The sequence below is a fragment of the Corvus cornix genome, chromosome 5, assembly GCF_000738735.6.
Source record: "Corvus cornix cornix isolate S_Up_H32 chromosome 5, ASM73873v5, whole genome shotgun sequence".
In the NCBI taxonomy this organism is placed as follows: domain Eukaryota; kingdom Metazoa; phylum Chordata; class Aves; order Passeriformes; family Corvidae; genus Corvus; species Corvus cornix.
This window is the reverse complement of record NC_046335.1, coordinates 50,497,515-50,522,830: the sequence shown is the minus strand read 5'-3', so window position 1 is coordinate 50,522,830 and position 25,316 is coordinate 50,497,515. Positions and strand designations below refer to the sequence as shown.

At 36.4% G+C, this 25,316-nt stretch overlaps 1 protein-coding gene across 7 annotated transcripts in view; it reads right to left on the bottom strand.

Annotated features, from left to right (window-relative positions):
• SOX6 (SRY-box transcription factor 6) overlaps nt 1-25,316 on the bottom strand; it is a 263,665-nt gene that overhangs the window by 146,690 nt on the left and 91,659 nt on the right. For all 7 annotated transcript variants that reach the window (XM_010390825.4, XM_019285347.3, XM_019285358.3 and 4 more), the window contains exon 5: nt 274-446. In XM_010390825.4, the coding sequence (XP_010389127.1) occupies nt 274-446 (173 nt within the window). The remainder of the gene's footprint in view (nt 1-273; nt 447-25,316) is intronic.

The window sequence follows — 25,316 nt, the reverse complement described above, 5'->3', positions numbered from 1 at the left end:
TAAATAGTGGTTACAGTCTGGCTTGTTCATAACTCTCAAAATTGCATCTCAGTGCATGAAACAACTGTCAAATCTGTCATCCACTCCTCCCTTGTTTTTTTTTTTTTTCAGGGTCCTATAATATTTCCTCTTTCTGGAAAAAATATGTACCTTCTGTGGATATTTAAGCTCTTTTAACAAAAAACATGAAAGGAAGCAACACCAGGCAGAACAGTGTTTGTGCTAAGCATTCTGTGTGAACCATTTTCACGGGTTTCTTTCTTGGAGCCTCACCTGTTCTTGCTGTTGGCGAGCAAGGTCCATTTGCTGCCGTTGTTTTTCAATTTGTGAGGCTGCCAGCTTTTTCTGCTCATCATGGGCAGCCAGGAGCTGCTCCCGTAAGCTGATCAGCTGGGTGATCATAGTAGAGAGCTGTCGCTCTTTTTCTGCCAGGCTTTCTGGTGTACCTAAACGTGCAGGAAAGATGTACTGTAAGTATGAGGTAGACAAGAGTTACAAAGCAATATTTACTCCCCCCAAAAAATGGCTGCATCACCAACGTGCTTTTTGTCAAACAGCAGCTTGGATATGTTTTCTACTAACAAATCTCAAAAGAATGTAACACATAGATTTGCTGTGCTCTAAGCAGGGGAGGAGCAGAAATGGGAGCAAAAAAGGCGTAGAACATTTCCTTTTTTCTGACACGGATTTTTTCTGGATGAATCCCTGTATCCTCTCCATCTAAATCTGCCCACTGCGATAAATACATTCAGAGTTTATTATTTTCCCTCACTTTATATATTTTGTTGTTTTTTCACCCCAAGTATGTATAAATGATAAAAAAGAACTGAAAAGATGCTGTTTGGTGCAAGAAGCAGTTTAAGAATTTTTTTATCATTTCTCCAAAATACCCACATACCTGCTAGGTCATTTAGGTAAATGCAAGTTTTGGTTGTGGAATGTGTACTAAAAATGAGCTTTACTTGTCCCCAAGAGAAATGGCTAACCTGAGAAAATAGCTTAAGAATTTTCATTTAACTTTCAAAGTTTACTCTACAGAGAGCACTTAATTAATATGAAACTACGGTACATTTATTCTTTGCACTAATGATGCTTAATGGACTGTTTATGGGTAAATTGCATGGGTCTCATAAGTGAAGAGTACAGGGTCCTTTTCCAAATCAATCTGAAAATATCCCATCTTATGTAGGAATACATTACTCTGTCAGAAACAGCAATGTCAGTTCCTGTATTTGAACCATACAATACATTTCCTTGTGTGAGCACTTCAGACCCACAGTTCTGTGAGAGATTGTATAAGTACAGCAAGGTAGAAGCTCAGGAATATTGGAAGAGGATCTGAAAGATGTTTAGAGTTGGAAGTGGGATAAATTAAACAACTGTATGTTGTACAGCAGAACTGAAAATTAGAGAAGAAGAAAACCAAATCAAGAATTATTCAGGTCTGTAGTCTGCCACAATGATAAGAGAAGCAGTACAAAAGAGGGTATTCACAAACTTCCTTTCCTCTGCTCACAATGGAGGACTGTGATAACGAAGTTACAGCACTTTCCAAGAGGAAGAAAATGTGTGAGGAACAGGACCTGGGAGAGAATGGAGAAACTGTCACAAAATTATGACTTCACCTTCTTCCCAGGAGTAAGATGGATACCTCCTAGGGAAGAGAAGAAAGAGGCTGACAGGTTTCATAAGGAGAAGGGAGACAAAACAGGCATCTGCCAAGAAGGTGACAAAGCCAAAATTCTCTACTACTTACATTGTGCTATGATAGGACCAGTATGATTCTTAACACAGAATTTCATTTGCAAATGCAGCATACAAGAAAACCTCAGTCTGTGATTGCTTTATATGGAAAAAAAGAAACTGCATGGCTTAAGTCATTCACTCTAAACAAAGCAAACACCCAGAAGCAAAGGGTACCTGATTTTCTGTACATCTATTAATTGCATTTAGCAACATGAAGCACTAAAAATATTCAATTTCTTATTTGTTATTAAGTATCTTAGTTTTAAAAGAGTTTCCAACAACATGACCTTTCCCTACCCTCCAATGCCTAATCTTCATTCAGTATACATGTGACACAGGTCTCCAGAAGAGGAAAACTGTGTAACTTCTGTTGTAGTAGAAATTCTAGAAAGGGTTTTTAGTGATTTCTTTAGTCACAAGAGGTATGATGGATGCATGAAGCTGAAGGACACTCTACTATCCAGACCGAGCTATTGCAAATCCTTAGTGTGCTATGAGTGACTGAAGCAATAAAAGAGCTCTGTGCAAAAACCTGTTTCAAGACAAAAACAACAACAAATTAATTTTTGAAAGTAAGCTTAGGCAGGCATGTGGCCAGGAAAGTGCCTGCACTGAAAGTACTGCCTAGCCAGGAGCCTTTAGCATGTACCAAGCTCCATGCTGACATCTGTTCAACTACCTGCAACTTCAGTATAGACCCACCTTAACTCTCCTAAACTGAAAATTTTTCACTATGGTTCCAAGGTTATTTAGGTGGTTTTGAATCCATTTCCATGGATAAAAGATTCTTCTGCCAAAGAAAAACTCCCTTGCCCATTGTGACTTGAAGAGATCAACCACTCCACCCACCTATTTTAAAAGCCAATGGGAAACAACCTGCTGTCTCAAATGATACTTATTGTCCTCCACTGCCACCCAGGAAACAGGAGCTTGAGACTTTCACATCCATCAAGCAGCTTTGGCGTCATAATACAAGCCCCTGAGCTTACAGTCATAAAATAGTTTACATGCCCAAAGCAGATATTAATCTCTCACTCCACTTCCATATTGTCCTGTGTAGTTGTACTTGCTTCATAACATGAGTAGAAAACCACCACAAGACTGCCTGCTAAGGCTACAAAATATAATTGTTTTGTTAGGGTTTCTTAGAACCATTTTATAAAGTTGCCACAAATTTATAATCTTTTTTTTTTCTTCTTCTTTTTTTCTTTCCCTGATTTTTTTACAATAGCAGGCAGAAGTTACTGCTCTTATTCAGGAATTCACAGCAATTGTTTTTCTTTCCTTTTTTCCCCCCCAAGAAACACATCTGAAATAAATGACCCCATTTAAAGTACTCTGCTCTTTAATTTGTACCCTGCTATGTAATCCAACAACAGAATAGAACTGATGACCACAAAATGTACACTGTGCTCCTGGAAAATCACGAGACCTCCATGAAGCTGCAGGACACCTAACCAAGCAATGCTCGAGACGAGAACAAGCATAAGATGAGAATGGTGTTGTATGAACAGTGTGTGTGTGTGTGTGTGTGGAGGGGGAGGAGGTATAATTTAATTTTAGAGTGGAAAATCCCAACCACTATTTTACAGTTTAAATACCAATAAAAACCAACTTGCTTAGAATGCAGACCAGATTGAGCTGATCTGGCTGGGACAAGAGAGGTCATCAGTAGCTGTGTGCCATCATCATCTGTTTTGCATCCACTTACTGCAGCAAGCAATGAGATTCCTAAACTCATTACCAGTAAATAAACTTCTGCTGCTGACTGAAAATATCTATAAATAAAACAAAAATACAGCTATCTGTAAAATGTATTTGCCATAAAAACAGATAAAACAAAAAACTTAGTAAAAAATAAACAGTAAATATGCCAGCTTCCATAAAATATTATATACCACAGCTCTCTCTCTGTTCTAATCCTATTCTCTTACTCCAAAGACAGCAGTGCATTTTTTTCCATGGGGTCTTCCTTATCCCCAAAACACATCTGTCTTGAGTTTCTCTCAGATTTGTCAGGTGGATCAGTGCTCCCCAGGGCCTGCTCCATCTGAAGTATTTTAATTTGACTAAACACCTGATTTATTTTATCTCTCCGATGAGAAAGGCAGTTTGTCTTAATAGAGCCTGTCAGCCCACAGTCTCATTCACAGCAATTTACAGGCAGCTAGGGATGCTGGAAAAGAAGAGTGCTGTGATTCTGTATTTTATCCTCCTCCAGAAAGCACCTAAAAGCAGCTATTCACTGCTACTGCATGTGGCATTTTAGAACTGAATTAGCTTTTTATTCAAGTAACTACACTTGTTGTGAATAGCTTATCTGTAAAATTGCTACATTCACTACTGATTTTATTAACCTTTGGCTCTATCACAAAATGGTCTTCAGTTAGGAAAGACCTTTAAAATTGACACATTTTTCTTAGGGGCCTTTATTTCAGTGACGACAGATATACTGAATTTGATCCATTGACTCCCTTTACCAGCAGTATTTAAAATTTTGAGTGTTGGTGGGAAGCTGATAGTGTTTAAGGACTTCTTTTTAAAATGAAAATGTGACAGTCTCATCAAAAGTTCAGAAAAAAATTGTTATTATTTTTGATAGTACTTCAGTTGTATATCCTCACCTTTGTGATTATAATCTGGTCATAGAAAAATATTTTAATTTTTCCCTGTGTGCTTATTGTTTTACTCTTTATTTTGCATTTCAGCACAAATTGAGATAAAATACTCAGATTGAAGAGAACTAAGGCATCAAAGAGAACTTTTGAGAAATTCTGGTCATAGGTCAATCTAACCAGGAGAGGGAAAATAAAAAGTAGCTATAAATCTGCTGAAAAAGAGAGAAGAGTTCAACTTGTGGTCTAAAATTACATTTAGAAAAAATTCTGCTTGTGGCAAAACTCTATCTTTTAAAGCCAATTAGAATGCTACATGATTTCTGTTACATAAAGTAATAGAAAGAGCATCATGTATCTTACAGTGCATTTTATAAAAATCATAAACCTCATCCTTCATTTCATCTACCTAGATTTCTTTAAGTAGTGCAAAAAAAAAAAAAAAAAAAAAACAAACAAGTATCCTGTAAGCTTAGATATACAATACAATGATAGTTCCTGTATCAACCACTGGTTTGCCACCTTACAACACTCCTGTTACCTTTTACTACCTATTCAGTCTATATACCAGTGTAACTGCATGTCAGAAAACACTGGAGGCTTTTCAATGTTAAATTTTTTACTGTCCTTGTGGCAAGCTGTCATGAGGTGGAGGCAGAGCAATAGCTGCTGGTAAGGGGGGAAAAAAAGAAACAGGCATAACAAAAAATAGACTTCTAGGCTTACACAGCGTAATTTAAACTAATCTCTCTGGCACTCAGGAAAAGAAAACTAGATAAAACCACATATTCTATCAAGTGAATAAAAGACAAAATACTGGAGTCATAAATAAACCAAAAATTTTATAGGCATGATCCATAGCTTGCTAAAGCAGGGTTCTTAGCTGTGACATTAAATTACTGTGGGTTCTTGAATGTGCTTGCCTTAGTTTTCCAACATGTACACGAAGTAAAACACTACCAATCAGAGGTTTTTATGCCTGGTTAGTTAATGTTTCTGAAGTGCTTTGAGACCTTTGCATGGAATCTCTACACAGCTGCAAAGTATTATTGGTTCTCTTGAATTCTGTGATTAGTGTAAAGCATGACAAATAACATCCTTGTTTATGCACTGCATCTAAACTAACTTTTGCTCCATACGCTTACAGGAAATACAAATTAATAAATCACAAATTATTACTCCTGTTATGTTTCTAGAACAAACACATAGTGTGACTTTTATGAAATCAGGAGACAGTAATGCAAGAAAGAAGTGTGGACTTTGCCAAACGCTAAAGTAGGGCTTTAAATCACATAACTGCAGTTCCAAAGTATCATCAGCCAAAGCAGTTCAACCAACGATCAAAAATTATTTTGAATTGAGTTAAGAAATTTCAGCTTTTTTTTTTCTTTAAAAAAAAGCCTTTGTGACTCAATTCCTCTGTTAGGTTGGAGGGGATTTTATTACTTTATGGACATTGTTTGAAAAGAAAGCAAAAACACAATGCTAGACATAAAAGAAAGTGTATTTGATCTTAGCTTCCCAGAGATAACCTGGTTAAACCATTCTGTCTAACACTGAAGTCTGCAGCACACATCAGATGGGCTGTGATGTTTCCACTTCACAGGCTCTGTCCAGCATTTAGCATTTACCCTTTTTTGATTGGGTCACCTTCTAAATGCCACAAAATAGGGCAGCAAAAGTCAACAAAAATAAACAGAAAAAACAGAAGAAAGTAACAATCTAATGGAAGGGCTTCAGAGATAAAAGTCACTTTGTGACGGCTGCCTGACTAAGGAGCCCCCTTGCCATTGCAACAGCATCTAATTTGAGTTCTAACTCCAGCAGCAGTTTAAAAAGCTTCCACTCTAAAGGGCCCCAAGTGTATCATAAAGATAAAGCATTTCAGTAGAAAACAGCCACAAAGACCCCTATTATCTTATCAGTCTTTGGTTACAACAGCTGAACCAATATGACTAAGTTCTGAATGACTTTCCCCCCCCCCCGCTTTTTATAACACTAGAATACTGGAATTTCTTTATTTCATGATCAGTTAGCAATTGTTGGTGTTCCCATATGCTACTGTCCTGTTCTTAGTCAATAAAAAGTTTTATAAATGCTCCCATTGTGCTTTGTAGCATCCCAGTGCAGAAAGCAGCACAGCAAACATGTCCAGCATGCAAAACACACCGGATAGCTTCTCTTGGGAAGGTGTAAGATCCCTCCTCTCCCTTTATGTCTCAAAATGATTCCGCATTTTCAGCTTTGAGCAAGGAAATTTTATTACCATATGTCCACAGACAGTAATGGGAATTAATATTAAGAACTACTGAAAATTTTCTGTAGAGAAAAATGTCAGATTTTAAAAACAAAAAAGAGTTTAAATTAGTTATACTTTATGAGAAGGATGAAAATGCTTTACTGATAGTCCACAAGTTTTCTCCTAATTCCATACATACTAAACCTCAAACGTCGCAGCAATTTCTTAGGTGGGAGCAATTTGAAACATGTATCATTTGCAAAACAGCAGACTTTTAAAACAATTCTATACTTATCATGGTCCTGTCTTTGTTTAGCCAGAAAACATCTGAATAGCTGAGTGAATATGAAATCAGCTCAGTGAGAACATACCAACCCTTCATTGTCCCATGTCGCTGTGGCCACAGACAGGCGAGGACAGGGACCCTCCATACCCACATACATCTCCCAGGCTCTGGGATCCTGCACCCATTGCCTTTCAGTTTGGCTCCTCCCAAGGCTTTCATCCCGTCCACACACCCAGATCTCTGCCTGACACTGAGCTGGAATAGAGTCAGCAGGCCCTGCCCAGAAGTGCCCTCACAGGCACCTCTGAGTGTTCAGGTTCAACTGAGCCCTATCTGACCACCTAAAGTGTCCCGCTCTGATGTTTTTTCCCTTCTAAAAAGAATTTGATGGATTTATCCCTTTCTTCAGACATCATGAATCGCCAAAACATTTACACTGCATTAAGAACAAGTCACAAGAATGTCTATAGTAATCCAGTTGAATATTTCCCCTAAAGATTTGCCATCACCTGCTGGCAACTGAGGCATCAGTATGTCCAGCAAATGCTCGTACCGTAGCTTTGCTCCTCCAAATAACAATTTTTTTTCTCACATGTTCATTGGACTCCTTGCTCTTGCATTGTTTCTTAGCAATTCTCAAGTGTTTCCTGAGTGATGCCTTATATTCAGAGGTTTTCTTCCTTGACTGCTTTTCACAACAGTTCCAATCAAAGTGAACCAATACATTCAAAATAAAAATAATGCAGCGACTGAACCAACAGAAACTGCTCGCAAGTTACTCCCAAACAGCTCCATAGCTGTCAAAGCAAGGTGCTAGGCAAAGGTTTGGATTGAGAAGTGCCTGGTCAGCTCATGGAGCAGCACAGTGAAACGTTGCACCGATTTTAGCAATGTGATGAATCTGCAGTTGAGTCCTAAAATGTAATCCACGTCAGGAATGCAGGAAAGAATGTGATGTTAGCCAGAGCTTCAACCTCCCCCTCCTCCAAACCGGTGCCCAGCAAAAAGCAGAATTCCAGCAAATCTCTTGGACTCCTTACTTCCTTTCACACACATGAAAAGAAGAACTCTATCTATAAGCCTTGGAGGACTTCAAATATGTTTAGTGATTTTGTTACTATCTCACAGATACCATTCTATTTTACTATTGTCTTCTATTTTAAAAAATAAATTTAAAAAAAAATAAAACTCACTTCAGCTCATTTCTTAGAATTTCTCTTAAATCCAGAAGAACTTGCAGATTTACACTCTAAATGATATTAAAAGTACACACTAAGTGTTAATTCATACACGTGCACATGGAAGGAAGACAATGATTTTTTGAATAAATTATTTGTAGGGTTTTTCAGCAGCAAGTAGAGATTTGGTTGTGAATAGTGTTTTCATTAGGTTTAGTAAAGCTTCATATGTAATCAAAACAAGCTGTTCAGAGTCTATGTAGCAAAAATGTGATATTGCTGGATATAAACAGAGAAATGCATATTATACATTTCAACTACATCTCATAGCCAACCTGTTCTTGTTGAGTTAGAATATAATGATATAGCAGAGGCCACAGGCTGTGAGTAATCTGTACAGCAATACAAACACTAAAATATGAGATAAAGAGAAAAATGAGTAGTTTTGTTTTCTTAACTGAGTAGACTGTAGCCCAGGGCATAGCACATCAAAATAACACAGTGGCATTATATAGAGAGAAAATTCACATTATTAATATTGTTATTGACTCCAATGCTCAATTCCAATGTTTTTAAAGAAAAAAAAAATACAAATTAAAATAAAGACAGTCCCTATTTAAGGCACTCACTCAGGACTTGGGAGCTGAAAAAATATCCTGACCTTCGGTTTCAGATTTTCCCATTTAAATACAGATGACAGTACTTCCCTAGATCATGGAGGGGAAGGGGAGGAGGATGCTATGCTGACAATAACAGTAAAGACTACAAACCACATTTTTGGGCCATATAATAGACAGAACTAGCATATTAGAAAAAAAATCAAGATAAAAGAGGTATTGAAAGTGAAATGACCAAAAAAAAAAAAACCAACAAACAAAATCTAAACATCATTTACTGATAGAACAGTTCCTCTTCTGGAGAAGAATCCGCACTGAGATATCAGGAACTGTGCTAATAAGGATAGCAAAAATACTCAAATGTCATAGTAGGAATAAATTTTCAGGATCAGAACCTTCTCTGTGAAAACATCCCCACACAGATGATGTTTGCCATCTTTTCTTGTGGACATTAATATTGTGAGTGAAAAAAGCACAAGATTGGTTTTTTTTCCCTATCAGAGAACACACATTAAGCACAAGCAAAAATAGCAGGTCAAAATAATGTCTTCCTTAAGAAGATGAACTTCATAAACACGGTTTGAAAGTTAAATGCTTTAACTTTTCCCATTTGCAAGGGATGTAAAACTAACTTCAACCCAATAGTTCTACAAGGATTTAAGTTGTCATGTAGCAAAAGAGGGGAAGTCTCATGGGGAAACGGAGATATCCAAAGGTTTTCCTTCTGATAATGGGACACAAATACTAAATAGCAGAAAAATCAAGTCCCTCAGTAATTATGTTCACAATGCCTGTTGCTTCTTCATTACACTGGGATTAAAAACTCAGCAGGTCTAACTCTCCCTTCAGATTATCTACACATACATGTAGATCAAAAACTTCAGTAGAAACACCCAGTATTTACAATGGCATGAGAGCTGATCCCCATGTTCCCATAAACACTAAGGGAAGCCAGTTGTTCACCTTTCCTATTATTTTATCTCTGAACCTGGCCCAAAACACAGGAATACTTTTAACAGCTTTGGCTGAATTTTGTAATTATAGAAGAACCAATAGCAGACTTGTCAAAGAGATGTCAAAAAAACCTCACCTCAGGTTCTAGAAAACTCACTATATTGGCCATGTAGAAACCTTACTAAAATCCCGGGTTTAGGTCTGAGACTGCTTTTTCCTGACAACATCATTTGGCATAAAAAACTGTGTACTTAGTATTAGACATTTTAAATGCACTTTCTTATCAAACTCTCTCCGTGAGCTGTTTACAGCTTAATGTGAAACTACAAATGTAAAACTGAGAGTGAAGTGCTTACACAGAGAAATACTGCCCAACCTTTTACACCAGCTTCCGAAAAATTCCAACACAATGGCATTTTTTCCTAAACATTATTTTGTTTTATGGATAATTTTTTCAATTTTTATTTTTCTCTTCTGATTCCTAATATTTGCTGAATGAAGTTCTGCTGCACTGGTAGTCTCACTGCATCGTAATTAAATTAAGCAATGTTTTAGATGTTTGAATTCAATAGAAAATCCCTAAATTTCATTTCCAGAAAAGAAGAAAAAATATTTTATTTCTAATATTTGCCCCTGTGCCTTGATGGGGAGGATTGGATATATGACTGCTAACCCGTCTCTAATATTCATATAAAACATTGCAGTAAAATGTATGGTAAGACAATTTTTGTGACATCCTCTTTTAGATGTGAAATGAGATTTTCTTTTGCTTATATACAATCATAGGTAGTGTCTTCTTTGGAATTACAGTGTTGAGAGTCAGAATGGATGACAGTCTGGAATAAGTAGGACCTTATCAAGTAACACAAAAAGATTGGGAGTCTGCTGAAGAAAGAAATTTAAATGGAGAATTCAATACTGATTTTGAAATTGCCCCATTTCATTGATTGTTCTTTCCTAACAGCACGGAGCTGGATAAAAGTAATTTTGTTTCCATATTCAATTTAAACTTTAACAAGTGATTTCTGGGTGCTATTAATCTTATTTTTACATTTTGTAAACATGATAGAATTTCAAGAAATACACGATTTTTCATTCTTTTAATACTAGTATTTCTTCCCATGCAAGTGCAAAAAAGCACTTATTTAGAAGGAAGAGCCCCCCAATTAAAACTTGTATTTTCAATCACAGGGATAAAGTGAATATCTGTGCTATCTAATCTTATTCTGGAAAGAGAATTGTATATGTACATGTATAAAAGTAGCTGGAAGGAAGCTGAGTTTAGAGGAAGTTTGCTTAATGTCTCATTTGATGAGTACAGCTCATATGAATTAGATGACATTAATTTCCTTACCTAACAGGAGCTAGTTACTTGTGATTTCTTTAGCTGATTATTTATCTTTCATTAAAAAGGCCCATGATGTAAAAGAAGCTTTTGTTTGGATTTTTTCACTCTTCTCCACTGTCTAAACTATGGATTAATAATGAAAGGTAAAAAAAAACCTATGTTTTAATTGAGTTTTCAATTTTGAAGAGCAAGCTACAGAAAAGGAGAGTTTAAAATTTTTTTCTGTTCTTTGTCACAGTATTGAAGAAATAATGTGATTCTTCTCTTTAAATAGTGAGGAGCACTTTACTTTAATGTCTACAAATACATCCATGGGGTGATGGAAAGAAAAGGGGACAGTTGAACTTCAGGCAGCTTTTGTGTGTAATTCTGCAGCTGGACACATGCAAATCAGGTGAAAAATCCACATCTCATCACTATGCCTACCTGTGGGCCTAATCTAGTTTTAAGGAGCAGTGAAGCTGACCCACCTGTGTGCCAGGGAGGGCTACGAGAACAAGGATAGGAATTAGAATTTTTCTCTGTGGGTGCAAGAAGGGTAGAGATCCTTTCCATAGGTGCCACTGCAGCTTTTCTATCAAAAGGTAATTGATTTACATATCAGGATTCAATTATTTGGGCTCATTTGCCTTAAAGCTGACACTGAGGATCACACTCCAGAACACTCCAGCAGACTTGCCTCTTTTCCTATACTGAAAATTGTAACCCAAATGCATTTCTTCTGCTGCATCCAGAATGCACAATATACACAAGAGAGGAGATGTGCCCCTGTGAAATGTGCCCTGACTTCTGATGTCTTGCAGTTACTTTTTATATCTTGTTAAATAAGTTACTTCCATGAGTTTTTAGTTAGTAATTATTAGCTACACAACTCAGAAATGTCTAAATATAAATATGAGGAGTATTAGTACTGCAAGATTTATATACTTAAAATATAAATTTTAATTTTGATCTTAATTACATGTTCATCTTTCATGTCTTACAAATACAAACAAGTATATCAATGAAAAACTTATATTTGCCTCTGAAGATTTTTATTGCCTCTGGTGATAAGTAATGAAGAAGCAAAGTTTATTGCAAAACAAGGACATTAGCATAGCCTGTCTATCATAGAAGCTGTAAAGAAGAAACTTCCTACCTCATCTGAGAAGAGACAATTTAGTTGAAAGCCTTTGATATGTATGGAAAAGCAGCAACATTTTATACATTTAGAATGTGCCCAGAGAAGTGAGTTGAAGGATTTACTCTCATTTCAGTGGGCTTTGAAAGAGGTCCATTGATATGTTCATTAATAATGGCATTAGGTGGTCAAAACTGGCAGCTTCAGGCTCGTGAATCTGAATATTATTTTAAATTTAGTTCATAATCAAAGAGTTATAAATTGAAAGTGCTACTTATCTGCTGCATGCAACCTAACAATCTGTAAAACCAATTCAGCAGAGCCTGTTTATTCTACAAATAAGAGTGGTCTTGTGTCTTTTGAAATAACCACAAGCGCACTGCTTGGGTATGAGAAACAAAAACCAAACAAGTAAACTATGCTCTTGTACGCTCCAGGTTTATTTTATAAATAAATAATTAAATGAAAATAATGCAATCCAGAGCAAATTAGAATTCTATGACCACCTTGTTGTGCTCCTGTAAATACAATTAGATAATACAATTGTAAATACAATTAAATAAAATTTATTTAAATTTTAATTTAAAATTTAATTGTAAATACAATTAAATAAAATTATCAGACAAGTTTTCTACCTAGAGAAAAACCTCCTAAATCACATTAACCAGAGCATAAAGGGGGTGGTCTACATGTACAGGCTGAAGTTCCACACATATTCCAAGAGTGTTCTGAAATAATTATACTCTAACCACAAGCATGAGTGTGTTTAGCCAGATGGTTCTCAGAAGCAACTAAAGGGCAGTTAGAACTTTTCTTAATTCAATTTATTTGTATACCTAGTTGATCACAAACCAAAATATTTAGCACAGCCCTTTGCTACAGTCTTTGCTAATTAAGTTCTTCACAGTCCCAACCCAGAGTGGTATCAGGTTATTTTTTGTGCTTTCATAGGTATTCTACCACTCAAATAGGATCACGCAGAAAGAAAATGCTCAAAAAGCATGCCTGCTCAAAAGTCTTGATATAATCCAATACTCAAAGGCATAAATTTAGCAGAACCTTAAGCACAGTGTTACAACAATTCACAATAAAGCTTGAAGCACTGGGAATATGCAGAAAACATACCAAGAAGTTTTAAATTCTGCTATAACAGCATTCTAATTCAATATATTATAAATAGATCTGGGGTATATTTAAGAAATCAGGATCCTCTAATTGTTTCTCTCTCCTTAAGACAACTTAATACTGTCCAGGTTACATTTTCATTATTTTATTTCTACAGCAGCCACAATTGCAGCACTATTTTTCCTTCCTAACAAGGCACTCAAACTAAAAACACAAAGAACAAGCAGAAGCAGGGAAAACAGATTTCTACTGAGGCTACTCTCAGTTGCTTTTGAAAGTTAATCATCTTCCCTTTAAGTGTCCTATTAAAAAAAAAAAAAAAAAAAAAAAAAAAAGAGTTTTGCCTAGAAGAACACACCTATTGCACTTCGACACAATGTTTCTGAAGTGTTTCTTAGAAGTTACTTCAGAGTAACTGTGATGCTGAGATAATGTCTTAGATGAGGGCTAATTGTGACTGCAAAAACATTTTGAACTCAAGCAGTGTATTTTGTGGTTATCTTCTACCTATGAATTTTAAAGAAATTTTAAATCAAAATTTCAATCTCTTTGCACTCACAAAAATCTCAGTTATTTTTCCCAGGGGTTTCTCAGATTTAGGTGTCTCTGGGCCAGGTCTTTTAAGAGATTTGGGCCTCTTACTATTGCAAATATCCCTACGGTCATGTTTTCAAAAACATTTGAAGCCATAAGACCCATTGACTCAGATGACATTTTAAACTATTTTTTAAAAATGAGATAAATGTGTGTGAATCACATAACATCACCTTTAAAGTTTTCAGTTAATTTGATCCTGATGTTCTTCACACAATGGACACTAGTGCTGTGGAATGTCTTTCTAAATGATGCTGGCTCAGAGTTTTATATAGGTTCAAGGGCAGACTGGACAGGTACTTGGAAAAGGGAAGAGGAATCTATTTGACTATTTCAAAATACACAAACCCCACCAGGATCTGGAAAGCCCCAGAACAGAAAATAGTCAGAGGGAGAGATACTATTAGTGCGAAGGTACAATTTTTCCCCGTTCTTCCTCATTCCTGTGTCTGAATTTAAGATTACTCCTGAAGTCAAATGGCTATTATGCTGGTTTTTCCCCTTTATGCCACAGACCTCCCTTCTATTTTTTCTCTGAGTTCTTTTGTAGCAACTTTAGCCCTTCAAATACAGTACTTGATGATTTTTTTTTAAGACTTGTTTTTCCTGTATGGAAATTCATGCCTATGGGTCAGCCAACTGTCTTTCCTTAACACAGAAGTAGTTTCATTTACTTTTCTGATGTGCAACACCAACTAGTGGACATGACAACCTGAATCTGTGTGATAGTCTATACCTTAGGCTTAGGGCTGACAGGTTTTGGTGAAAACCTAAAGTTGCTCACTTTGAGTTTCACACAGGTAATAAACTTAGGACAGCAAATGTTTTCAACCGCATCCTTAAAGTAACTTCTAAAGTATAACCATCAATACATTGTGCTGCTTCAGGGTATTAAAATAAACAGAAAAATAAATAGAAATATTGTTGAAAGACTGCTGGAGGACTTGGGATATTTAGATAACACTTTCTAGAACTCAGTAGCACTTTGGGAACTTCCAAGTGGCATGGAGTTCATTCACGTGGAAATTTTCAAATTCCTCCTTGGAGCCTTGGCTGGATATGCCATAGGAAAGATGAGGTTTCCCTGCTCTTGTGTACCCTAAATGTCCTGCATTTAGGAGACATCAGCAGCCTGCAGTAAAGCTAAACCCACAGCTTCAGCTCTATCATGGACTCAACATATATAGACAGAAGTCTGCATAAGACAGCCAGCTTGCATAAGTGGATGAATGAATACAAGACAACACATTTAAATGCATTTAAAAGGCAACACTCATACACACTCTTTCACATTTCTTTCCCTTTGCGAAAAAAAAAGGTCAAGAACTCATTATTGCTTTAGTTATTAATTTAGCTTAGGAAGGAGTAACCCTCAGTTGCTTAACCAACTCGACAACTCTACACCTGCTATGACATAGCTAACACTGACAAAAAATAGCATTACTAAGCCTCTAAAAGCCTGAATAGGTACAGATGGCAAAAGCATTACCTAGTTTACCAGCTAACCTTCTAATTCTCACAGTATCTTTTAACCGTTTCCCTTCTTTTAGCGGTCAGTCAAGATCATCATTAAACAAATATAACACACCTTGAGTTCTTGAACTGCAGAAAATGAACTCTTTCAAAACTGAGTCTGTGAATGTTATCATTTTGAACAGGAGCCACCGTCTCAGCCTTGGAAGTGGTGATGCCAGCTGATCTGCATGATCTGACTTTGATAAGAGCAGTGCTCTCCTTTAAGAGACCACAGAAGCATGGAATGGCTTGGGTTGGAAGGGACCTCAAAGATCATCCCATTCCAGCACCTCTGCCATGGGCAGGGACAACTTCCACTAGACCAGGTTGCTCAGGGCCTCATCCAATCATTCTGTAGGTGTTGGAGTGAGCCTACTGGAAGGAACACTTTTGTCCTTAGCAAAAACTATTCCATAAAAACTAGTTAAAACCACTCACTTTCAATACATCAATCTTCAGTTTTTCCCTCACTTCCAAACTTGAACTTTGTATTAATTTCTATGTTTTTAATATATTTGAATATTTTACACAGACATAGATATCATCATGTGAATTTTTTATGGCAGATTCAGCCGATGAGCAATTAACACATGTATTCTGTCATGGGTTATTTGCTGCTGATCACCATAGCTGTTTTCAGTATTTGCAACTATAATTCAGAAAAGAGGTTTTCTCAGTGGTTTTGAGCACAATACACATGGAAGGGAACAGGAAAAGGCAAAGTGGGAGAAGAACCTCACCTACCTATTAAGTTAACTGAACTTTAGCTATGTGTGGAGATGACTATGGTTTTTTCCAGGTCAGCAGAGGGAAAATTTTCACTATGTCCCACTCAGCACCCAGGGCTGATATCTGTCTGATGGTGGGATATGTTTCCTGAGAGTATGCAGAGACACAAAGTGCCTTTGTCAATCATTGCTATCTTGAAAAATGGCAGACCTTAACCTGATAGGATTAAGTATTTCTTTTTAGAGAAACCCTTATCCTTCAGAAATGGGCACCCTGTGTTTGGCCGTTGAGCCAAAGAGACCCAAAATTACACTATAGAACCCCTGGGAAGGGAAGAAAACAACAACAACAAAATAAAGACAGATAAGAGGGTCAATTAATTTATTAATGTATCCTGAAGTAGAAAACCTCTGTTCTATACAGCCCCTAAAAGAACATCCACAGTCATCCTGCAACTCTTGCAGAATTCCAACAATCCATAAGCAAATGTGTCCTGGCACCAGAGGAAGGCAGTGAAGGTAAAACTTTCAATTACAAGTTAAAAGACACTTTATGATTCTTAAGGAATCTGGAAAAACAAATCCACAGAACAGCTATGCCCATTTCATTTTCTTTACCTTCCTTAATAAATCTGTTCTTTTGGTGTTATCAATCAAGATTTGACATCTGTAAATTTCCCGACATTTGGAACAACTTATTTGTATAAGCCTGCATAAAATATCTGTATACACTATACTGACTTTTTAAATCTTGCAACCTGAGCATGCCACCTGCAATTTAACATCAGATTTTGGTTTAGTGTCTATACTAAGGGTGTATTCCATCTCTCAGGGAGAACTACAATTGTCTACTAAACAGTTACATCAAAGATCAAATCCCATAATTAAATTTCAAACTACAGTGAACCATAAATAATTTTCTGATCTCAGGGTTTAGAATGGGGATCTTATGTCAACAGAACACTTTGGGGGCATATATCAATCTACAGTATTTCCAAGTCAAAACAAATGCAAAAGATCTATCTTCACACATAGTAGTGCGTTTAAAAATATCGGAAATGTCAACCGCTTACATACTTTCATATTATCCCTAATTAATACAAATTGCATTTAATTTCACATTTAGTAAAACATATTGCTGCCCAAAATAAGGACTATAATTTTTATCAGCAATTATTATTACTGATGTATCAACACAATTATTTAAATTCAATGTATATAGAGGCAGAATCCATGCAAGCATTTACAGTTTTTGTTCCCTCTGTGTTTCTTCCCTAATTTTTGTGGCTTGGAGTTCCTCCAGATGCTGTCTCTGACTTTGTGGTTTTGTATTTGAGATCCCATCTCCTGATTCATAGCATTCTTTGACTGACAAACAGGTTCAGATACGAAAACAAACAGTTACCTGTACATAATCTGTGCCTGACAGCTGCACTGCTAAGTTTTCCCTTCCTGGTGAACCTACTGTTTCAGATTTGACGCATTTCTTGGGTCTCTGAGTTACTGTGTTTGCTAAGCTATTCAGTATCTGGTGACATATGTGATGTCTATACTGTAAGCCGCACTTAAGACTCAGAGGATTTTCCTCTAGTTCCTCCCTCTTCATAAACTAAATTATTTTAAAAGAACATTGGGGTTTGTATTTCCAAACTGGTGTGCCTCCTAATTGAATGCAGAACACTTTCAAACTATTTTCCATTAGAGGCCCACTTTTTTTTCTGATTTTAATACACAATATAATACCTTCATTGGAAGACTAAAATTGTTTTACTAGAAGTAAAACCCATTATTATATGCTTTTTTCGTGGTTTTGTGTTGTATAATGTAGGGTGAATTATGTAAAACATACCAAACAGGATACTCTACAAGCTGCTACTTGCATGCTGCAAACAATCACAGTTTCACTGATAGACTGGGACTTAGCATCTTAAAATTCCTGTGGAAATCAAGTGCATTTTAAGTATTGGGTTTGATTATTTAATCAGACAACTTGCATTTTGCCCTGGCTAATTTGGAAGGCTGATAATATTTTACTCATAAAGTAATTGTGCACCTGTTGTGATGGAAACCTGTTCAAACAAATCTTAATAGACATGAGGATTCATTCCCAACATGAGTGTGTTAGCCTCTCATTACCATCTATGGGGCAACAAATTTTAAGCAGCTATTGAACAGGTCTCAGCTTAATCTTGGATAACTCTTCAACATTTATGATAATATGTCTAATATTAAACTTTGTTAAATTACATCAGTACAGGCTAAGGTAAATATTAGGATATGTGGGTTAAGCTAACAGCAATTTAAAGAAAAAAGGATAAGAAAGATATGTCCATAATAACATGGTTCTAGGGTGAGAGCTAATGACAAAGAACCAGATCTGATCAAGCTGCCTGGCTATAAATCTATTAATATTATTATCACAGAGGGTAATACATATGATGAATTCATGGGACCAGGGCAGGCTACATCCTTAATAGGTTTCTGTTTCCTCTGTTCAGACAAATTTTTATGGAAAATATTTCAATACACCTATTTCCTTTAAAATTCATATGTTGATATTGATCGATGGGACTTCACATTTATACTGTTTGAAAGCTTTCTCTATTCACAAATCATGCAAGAACAAAGGAAAACAAACAAACAAAATTGGTTATTTACTTTAATCCAACATAAATATTTGAGGGAGAAACAGAAGAGACATAGTGAATTGATATCAATTCACACACCAAGAAAGGGGACCCTATTGTCAATGACCTGATTAGAGCAAGGGGATCATCATTAACCTGAAATCACTTTAATGTTAGCAGGAGGAGGTGAAAACGAGGAAAATGAGCCCAGTTTTGCTAGATTTGCCCTTTGGCAGAAAACTGTCAGATGTCATTGGTGAGATCCAAAGTGAGGTGACACAGTTAAACAAATCAAGATATCTTGAAAGAAACACTGATAATTAACCTCTTCTGAAAGGTCAACTTGTTTAGAGGGGACAGGGACAACCCTTCTTGTATTTCTTCTTCTATTCCTCATTGAGCTTAGGCTTTTGAGGCAGTGGCTGTGTCAGGTTGCATATTATGTTCTTGCTATTCTCAGTTGCAGGGGAGTTACTAAACGTGCTCCTACTTCATTTTTTTCTTAGTACTAATTCTATCTATGTGCCTTGAGTTTTACAGATTACATTTCTGACTTGCCTCAGGGTCCACAGTTTGTTGAGTTCCCAGTAAGGTATTTTTACGTATCTCTTCAGGAAAAAAAAATCTGATATCTTTGATATCATCTGGATATCCTCACTACTACACAGTATCTACACATCAAGATCCCACTTCAAGACAAAACTCCCTATTCAGAAATGGAGTTTAAAACCAACTGAAGTGAAAAGAATTACCACAAAGGTTCTCATTAATCAGTGCCAAAGTTTGATGCTGCTCAGAAAGTCATATTTTATGCAAGAGGTTTCTTTCCAATTTAACTGCAGAGAAGGCTGAGAAGAGTGGTCAAAGTGCAGAACAGCTTTCACACAAAGAATAAATAAATATATTTTCACTTTTCAACCTGGAAAAGAGACAGAGTAACAGAGAACATGAACACGGAACAGTTCATTCTAAAAATGTCCATTCTAAGATCTAGGGGACACCTACAAGCTACTAGGTGCAAATATACAGCATATTGCTAACTGCTGAGCTTATCCCCATAGACCCTGCAGCTGGCTGTTAAAGGGTTCAAAAGTGATTGGACATGTTCATAGATGATAATTCTATCAAGGGTCATTAAACCCGAATTACCACCTCCGAATCAAGCAGCCCATTAATCATATTTCATGGGAAATTGGAAGAGTATACTGAGGAAATATTAGTGTATGTTTGCCCTTTCCTTACACCCTTCCACAGGTTGAACAGTGTCCAGGGACAGGATGCTGCAGAACAGTGTGTTCTTTATATCTGACATTTAAAGTTCCCTGAATACAAAACATCCATAACAAAGGACTGATAAAAGTACATGTAGAGGTTTCCACATAATCCAAATTGACCAAATTCCGTCCTTTCAGTACAGTGCCTATATGTATTTTTCTAGATAAATGCTAACATTCATCAATTTGTTAGAATTTGGCTTTGTAAGTCTACAGCGACAAAAAGCCGAAAGCACTGAAGCGTGATGAGGCAAGAAATGGAGATTCCACTTTTGTTTTAGCAGTGCAAACTCCTACATATGCATTTTCTTTTCCATAAGAGATTGTATATGTGTCTTCAGCAGGAGTTTTATTTTGCTAAAGGTAAGAAACTTCATTGGCGACTAAGCTGGGACTGGAGTCAAATGGAAATTTGCCACTGACATCCACTTTCAGAAGAGAAGGTGCTAAGTTCCTAGTAGTGATACATTCTTCAGTATAGAAGCCTTTCTACTGCAGTTAAAGGCTCTGTATTTAGTGCAGAAAGCAATGACTGTTATACTGAAAATCAATACATATATATATGTATATGCCACCAAAACAACCTCCCAACAGAGGAAAATGGTAAATTTTTGAGGAATAAGTGGAGAAAACCGGCCTGTAATTTTTAGTTTATAGGCAACCTCTTTTCTGCAGAAAAAAAAATTAGATGGCAGTTGAAAATAAACACATTTTAATATGATACATTTTCTTGTCACTAATTGTAAAAATAAAGAATAGATCATATTCCAGAAGGCAGTCTGTTCTGATGTGCAAAAGAAATGTATTGCCGTTTCAGTTCCTTATTATTAGCATCATTATCCATCTTGTTGCTTTTTCTCATGAACAGTTGATACTATTTCTTACTACATTATTTGGGACACATTTCACAGAACCCAGAATTCAAGTGAGCTGTCATATTGATTTCAGTGTAGTACAGAGTTCATACATTGACCTCTGAATCTTTCTAAGCTTAGAAATATACACTGATAAGGTAAAAAACACAGATATCTGTGATTGTGGTAAGTAAAAAATTCATTGTGTGCCTGGAACTAAAGGACATGCATCCTGCTTGATGATTTTTATAAAATATATTCAACAATATGGAAAACTTGATTTACGTGAAAGGTTGATTACAGTGTAATTTATAGTTCTGGAGTTTTAAGAACTAGAAATGGCAATTGCCATTCACTGTCAATATAAGAAGCAGGCATGATTGTGAGAGGTGCTACTGAAATACAACCCTCTCACCAAAAGACTATAGCAACAAAAAATATTTGGCTTTTTTTAATGTGATAAACACAATTTCAATCCTGCCAAGACTTACATGTACATAATTTAAATACTAGCACTATGTACAGTGAGCAGTCCAATCTCTTCCACAGAACTACCCTCTGTCTGTACAGCTGGGGATATGTCTGTTTAAATCCAGAATCTGAAGGAACATACTTCATATCAAAAAAAAAAAGACATAAGAAAATACAGTTTAGTCTATTTCACACTGCTGATTAGTCTAAGAGTGTTGGTATCTTGACCATAACAAATAGATACTATGGGGCTTGGTAAGTTTTCAGTTTTGGAATCCATTACTTTCTTCAAGCAAATACAACTAAAGGGCGTGCAAACATTAACTGTTGGAGGTGCTTATGAAATATTCAGGCATTCAAATGTTTTAATTTAGAAGGTCAGGTTAGACCTGGAAGCATAGCCCTTGCACCATGTTACACAAAATGCTGAAGTAATGGCAAAACAAAAGTATTGCTCTGATCTGGAGAGCTGCAACACAAAGCTAAATATATCACTTCATTGGATCATGGCAATAAATTCACTACGAGAAACCTTTATAGCCTGTGGTATATTCCTAATCAGGACCAATTTCTTGAGGATTTGGGTGTAGGGGTTCTGGGCTGTGCTGTTTTGTTGGATGTTTTCATTGGTTTCACTAATTGGAACCAGTTGATTCTTTTTCCTGTGTATTGATTTTTTAAATCCTAGCAGTTAACAATGATTCTAATGTATCATAACACTTTAGACCTTAATCATATAGTGGGGCTTCTGCTTGTAGCTTTTGTTTGAGTTTTAATTAAGAAGACCTTGTGTCTCAAAGCCTGAGCTGAGTTTTTAATTGCTAGTATGTATATCACACAGACTTCAAAAGAAATAAAATATGTTTTTAACAGAGAGCACAAAGGAGAGCTTTGAAATGTCTATAGCCATACAAAGTGATATAATTAAAAACCTCTGAGTGCCTCTGTGATATAAGACTTATATATATTTATTTATACATATTTATGAGGCAGACTGTTATATACCCTTAGACTTCATGAGAAAGAATTTTCAGCAATTATACTGAAAAATAATTACTGCAAATTCAGACTACGGTGTTGATCATGGCTAAAGGAAAACAGATTTATTTTCCTCAAAATGGACTTCACATTTGATATAGTGCAGCAAGAAACACCTGAAAGCTTATCTGTGAAGACAAATTTTATAAAATAGAAGCAAAAATAACATTTTAAAATGTTTTGTAAATCATGCATGTTTTAAAAAAATTAATTCACTGTAAAAACCACAACTTTCTCGAGGATTCATTCATGCACAACTCTTTCCAAGACTATTCCAGAAATGGAGAGTGTTAAATTACTAGATTCAAACAGTTGTGCCTCACTGTCCTCTTCCAGTCATTAATACACACAAAAAAATGCTCCTAGAAAACACTTTCTTGCATCTCTCCTGTTCTTATACCAGGGAAAAATATCCTTTCCAAAATTGTTTGTGGATATCTTGCAAGTAGACTATCAAATGGGTGAAGTTGCTTCATTTTACTAAATTCAACATTTCCTGGGAAACAGGAATGCTGCCTCCCACCTACCCAAATAATATGAGGCCATTAAATGTGCACATCACACAAAACAGGGAGTTTAGAGTCTTATTAATAAAGCAGCAAATACAAAAGGAGAAGGGATAAGCATGGGAAGCATAATGGAAGCAGCCTTCTGTGTTGGATAAAGCCATGGACATCAATCACTCACCTCCCCAAAATAGAGTCTACTGTACAAAAAGACAGCATGTGACATTCAAGTCACAATGCCTATAAATATAGAGAGTTCCAGTTGCAACCACCACCAATGGAAGGCAGAGGACTAACCTGCAGCACAGTAGCTGGTGACCCAGGAGTCACTCTCCTCTGAGGTTGCTAGACCAATTCTGACCCTTTCACAATAACATCATTGCTTAAGTTACTTAAAGACTGACCTTTCTTATTTGATCTTCAAAGACTCTGCATGCTGAGAAAGACCATTGCTGGCTATTTCAGTAGGACAACTGCCTGATGCATGCAAGACCGTGCTATTCCAGAGATTTATATTTGGAACAGAAACAGAAAACTTAAAACAGACTCTGTATAGTGATAAATGATGCTACTCTGCCTAGCTGTGGCTGCTGAAGAAAAACTAGATAACCAAGCAACAGAAATACATGCAGTGAGGGAGAGTGAGGACAGAACTCTGTGCACCCAAATATCTGGAAATAAAGAAAAGAACCCTGCCTCACTTTGTTTATTCAAATACGTAACAACAAAAATCAGGATGAAAAGTATTTCCTGATCTTAATTTATATACGAAAGAAACCAAATGCTGAAAAAGCCAGATGTAAGCCTAACAAATTGCTTGTATACCTTAGATAAATCTATTTGCATGCACCCGCTGGCAAACAGCATACAATCAAATGATTTGCACAGAGTGCTCTGGGGTTTTTTCTCCAGGTGAGCAAGGCATTTAACTCAGGTCAACTGCTTCAGAGACCTTTGAAAATTTGACCTATGTGTTTCATTTATAAACATATCAAATGAACAAGCAGACTTATTTAACCACTGGAATTTGGCTACAAAGCATTCTGCCAGATTCTCCTCAGTTCCATGCAACCTCCCTGAAGTCAATGGCTTGTTTGGCTGGAATTCAAGGAAGAATCTGGACCATTATCAATAACTGAAATCCTAATAAAGAAACTCAGAAAAAGCAATTTTACAAGTGAAGCACACTGTGCAAGAGTAATTGTGAGCAGGAACAATCCCACACTGAGAAAAAATGAATTATTCACTGTTTGTTACTTTTGTATTGGCCTCTATTGTCTGAATTAATAGATATAGTTTATAATTATATCTTGATTAACACTATTGTGTTCTAAATATAGAAGGTAAAGCAAGAAAATACCGTTTTTATTTGTTTCTCTCAGCCAATTATCTTTTCTTCTTGTCTGTGTGCTTCCCAAACATGAATAGAAACAGTTTGTGTCAGTGGTACATTTTTTTTTCCTGCTTTCATCCTTTTTTCTGGCACTGATTCTTAGTGAACTGCCTTCCCACAACCAAGATGCTAGTCTTTCACTGAAGGGGGAGGGCTGTGGTTGTGCAGACACAGAGGAAGAATATGTGCTCAGGTTATCCTTAGTGAGAACAACGCCTTCTCTCTAAAATAAACAACTCCCAGAAACAGTCAGTGCAAAGAGCAGTAGCTGTGGTTCCTCACAGGACAACACCTTGCTTCCTTATAATCAGGACTTTTTTCCCCTAATGAACACATTTATTTATTTTTACTGCATCCCTTGATGTCTTTATGTTAGGCTCTCAGTAATATGAACAAAAATTCTGCACAAGGGCAATTAAATAAAATTATTTAGGATCTAATGGAAATTAAGGAAAAATATATTTGACCTCACAAAGACAACAGATTTTCAAATGTAGTTCTTTCAGATCCCAGAATGCCCTGCCAGTTACCTTGCTGGAAATTCAACCAGCACTATGAAAATGACCTTCATGGTTATGAAATTTACCACCTTGAACAATGAAAGGATTTATTTTAAAGTATGCTTCCCCTACTTGGTTTTGTTTCCTTCATGTAATCAGGTTTTCATGCTGCCATGGATTAGGTTGTTATTTGTTTGTGGTTTTCTTTTTCCTTTCAGAGCTGATTTAAGGTAAAAAAAATGCTAATAGGAGTTAATACCAGACTATTGTGTTAATAGTGGTTTTATTGGCTCAGAGGTAACCAGCCTGGAGACAATGGTTGGGCCATGGTTTTGGGGGCCCAAAGGAAAGGATTCCAACTTCAGACCTGCCCTTACTCAAGCTATGTAACTCTGCACCTAGTTTTCTTCTTCTATAAAACAACACTAATGTCTTTGTCAAGAGGTTTGAAGTGTAAAGCACAACATAACAGCAACCATTATTTGTCTTCCATGCTGGTTCTATTTTAAAAAAAATTAAATGCAGCTGCAGTAGCAAAGATTCAGCATCTAGTCTTGCTGGAAGCCAACTAGCAGCATGGATGAATAC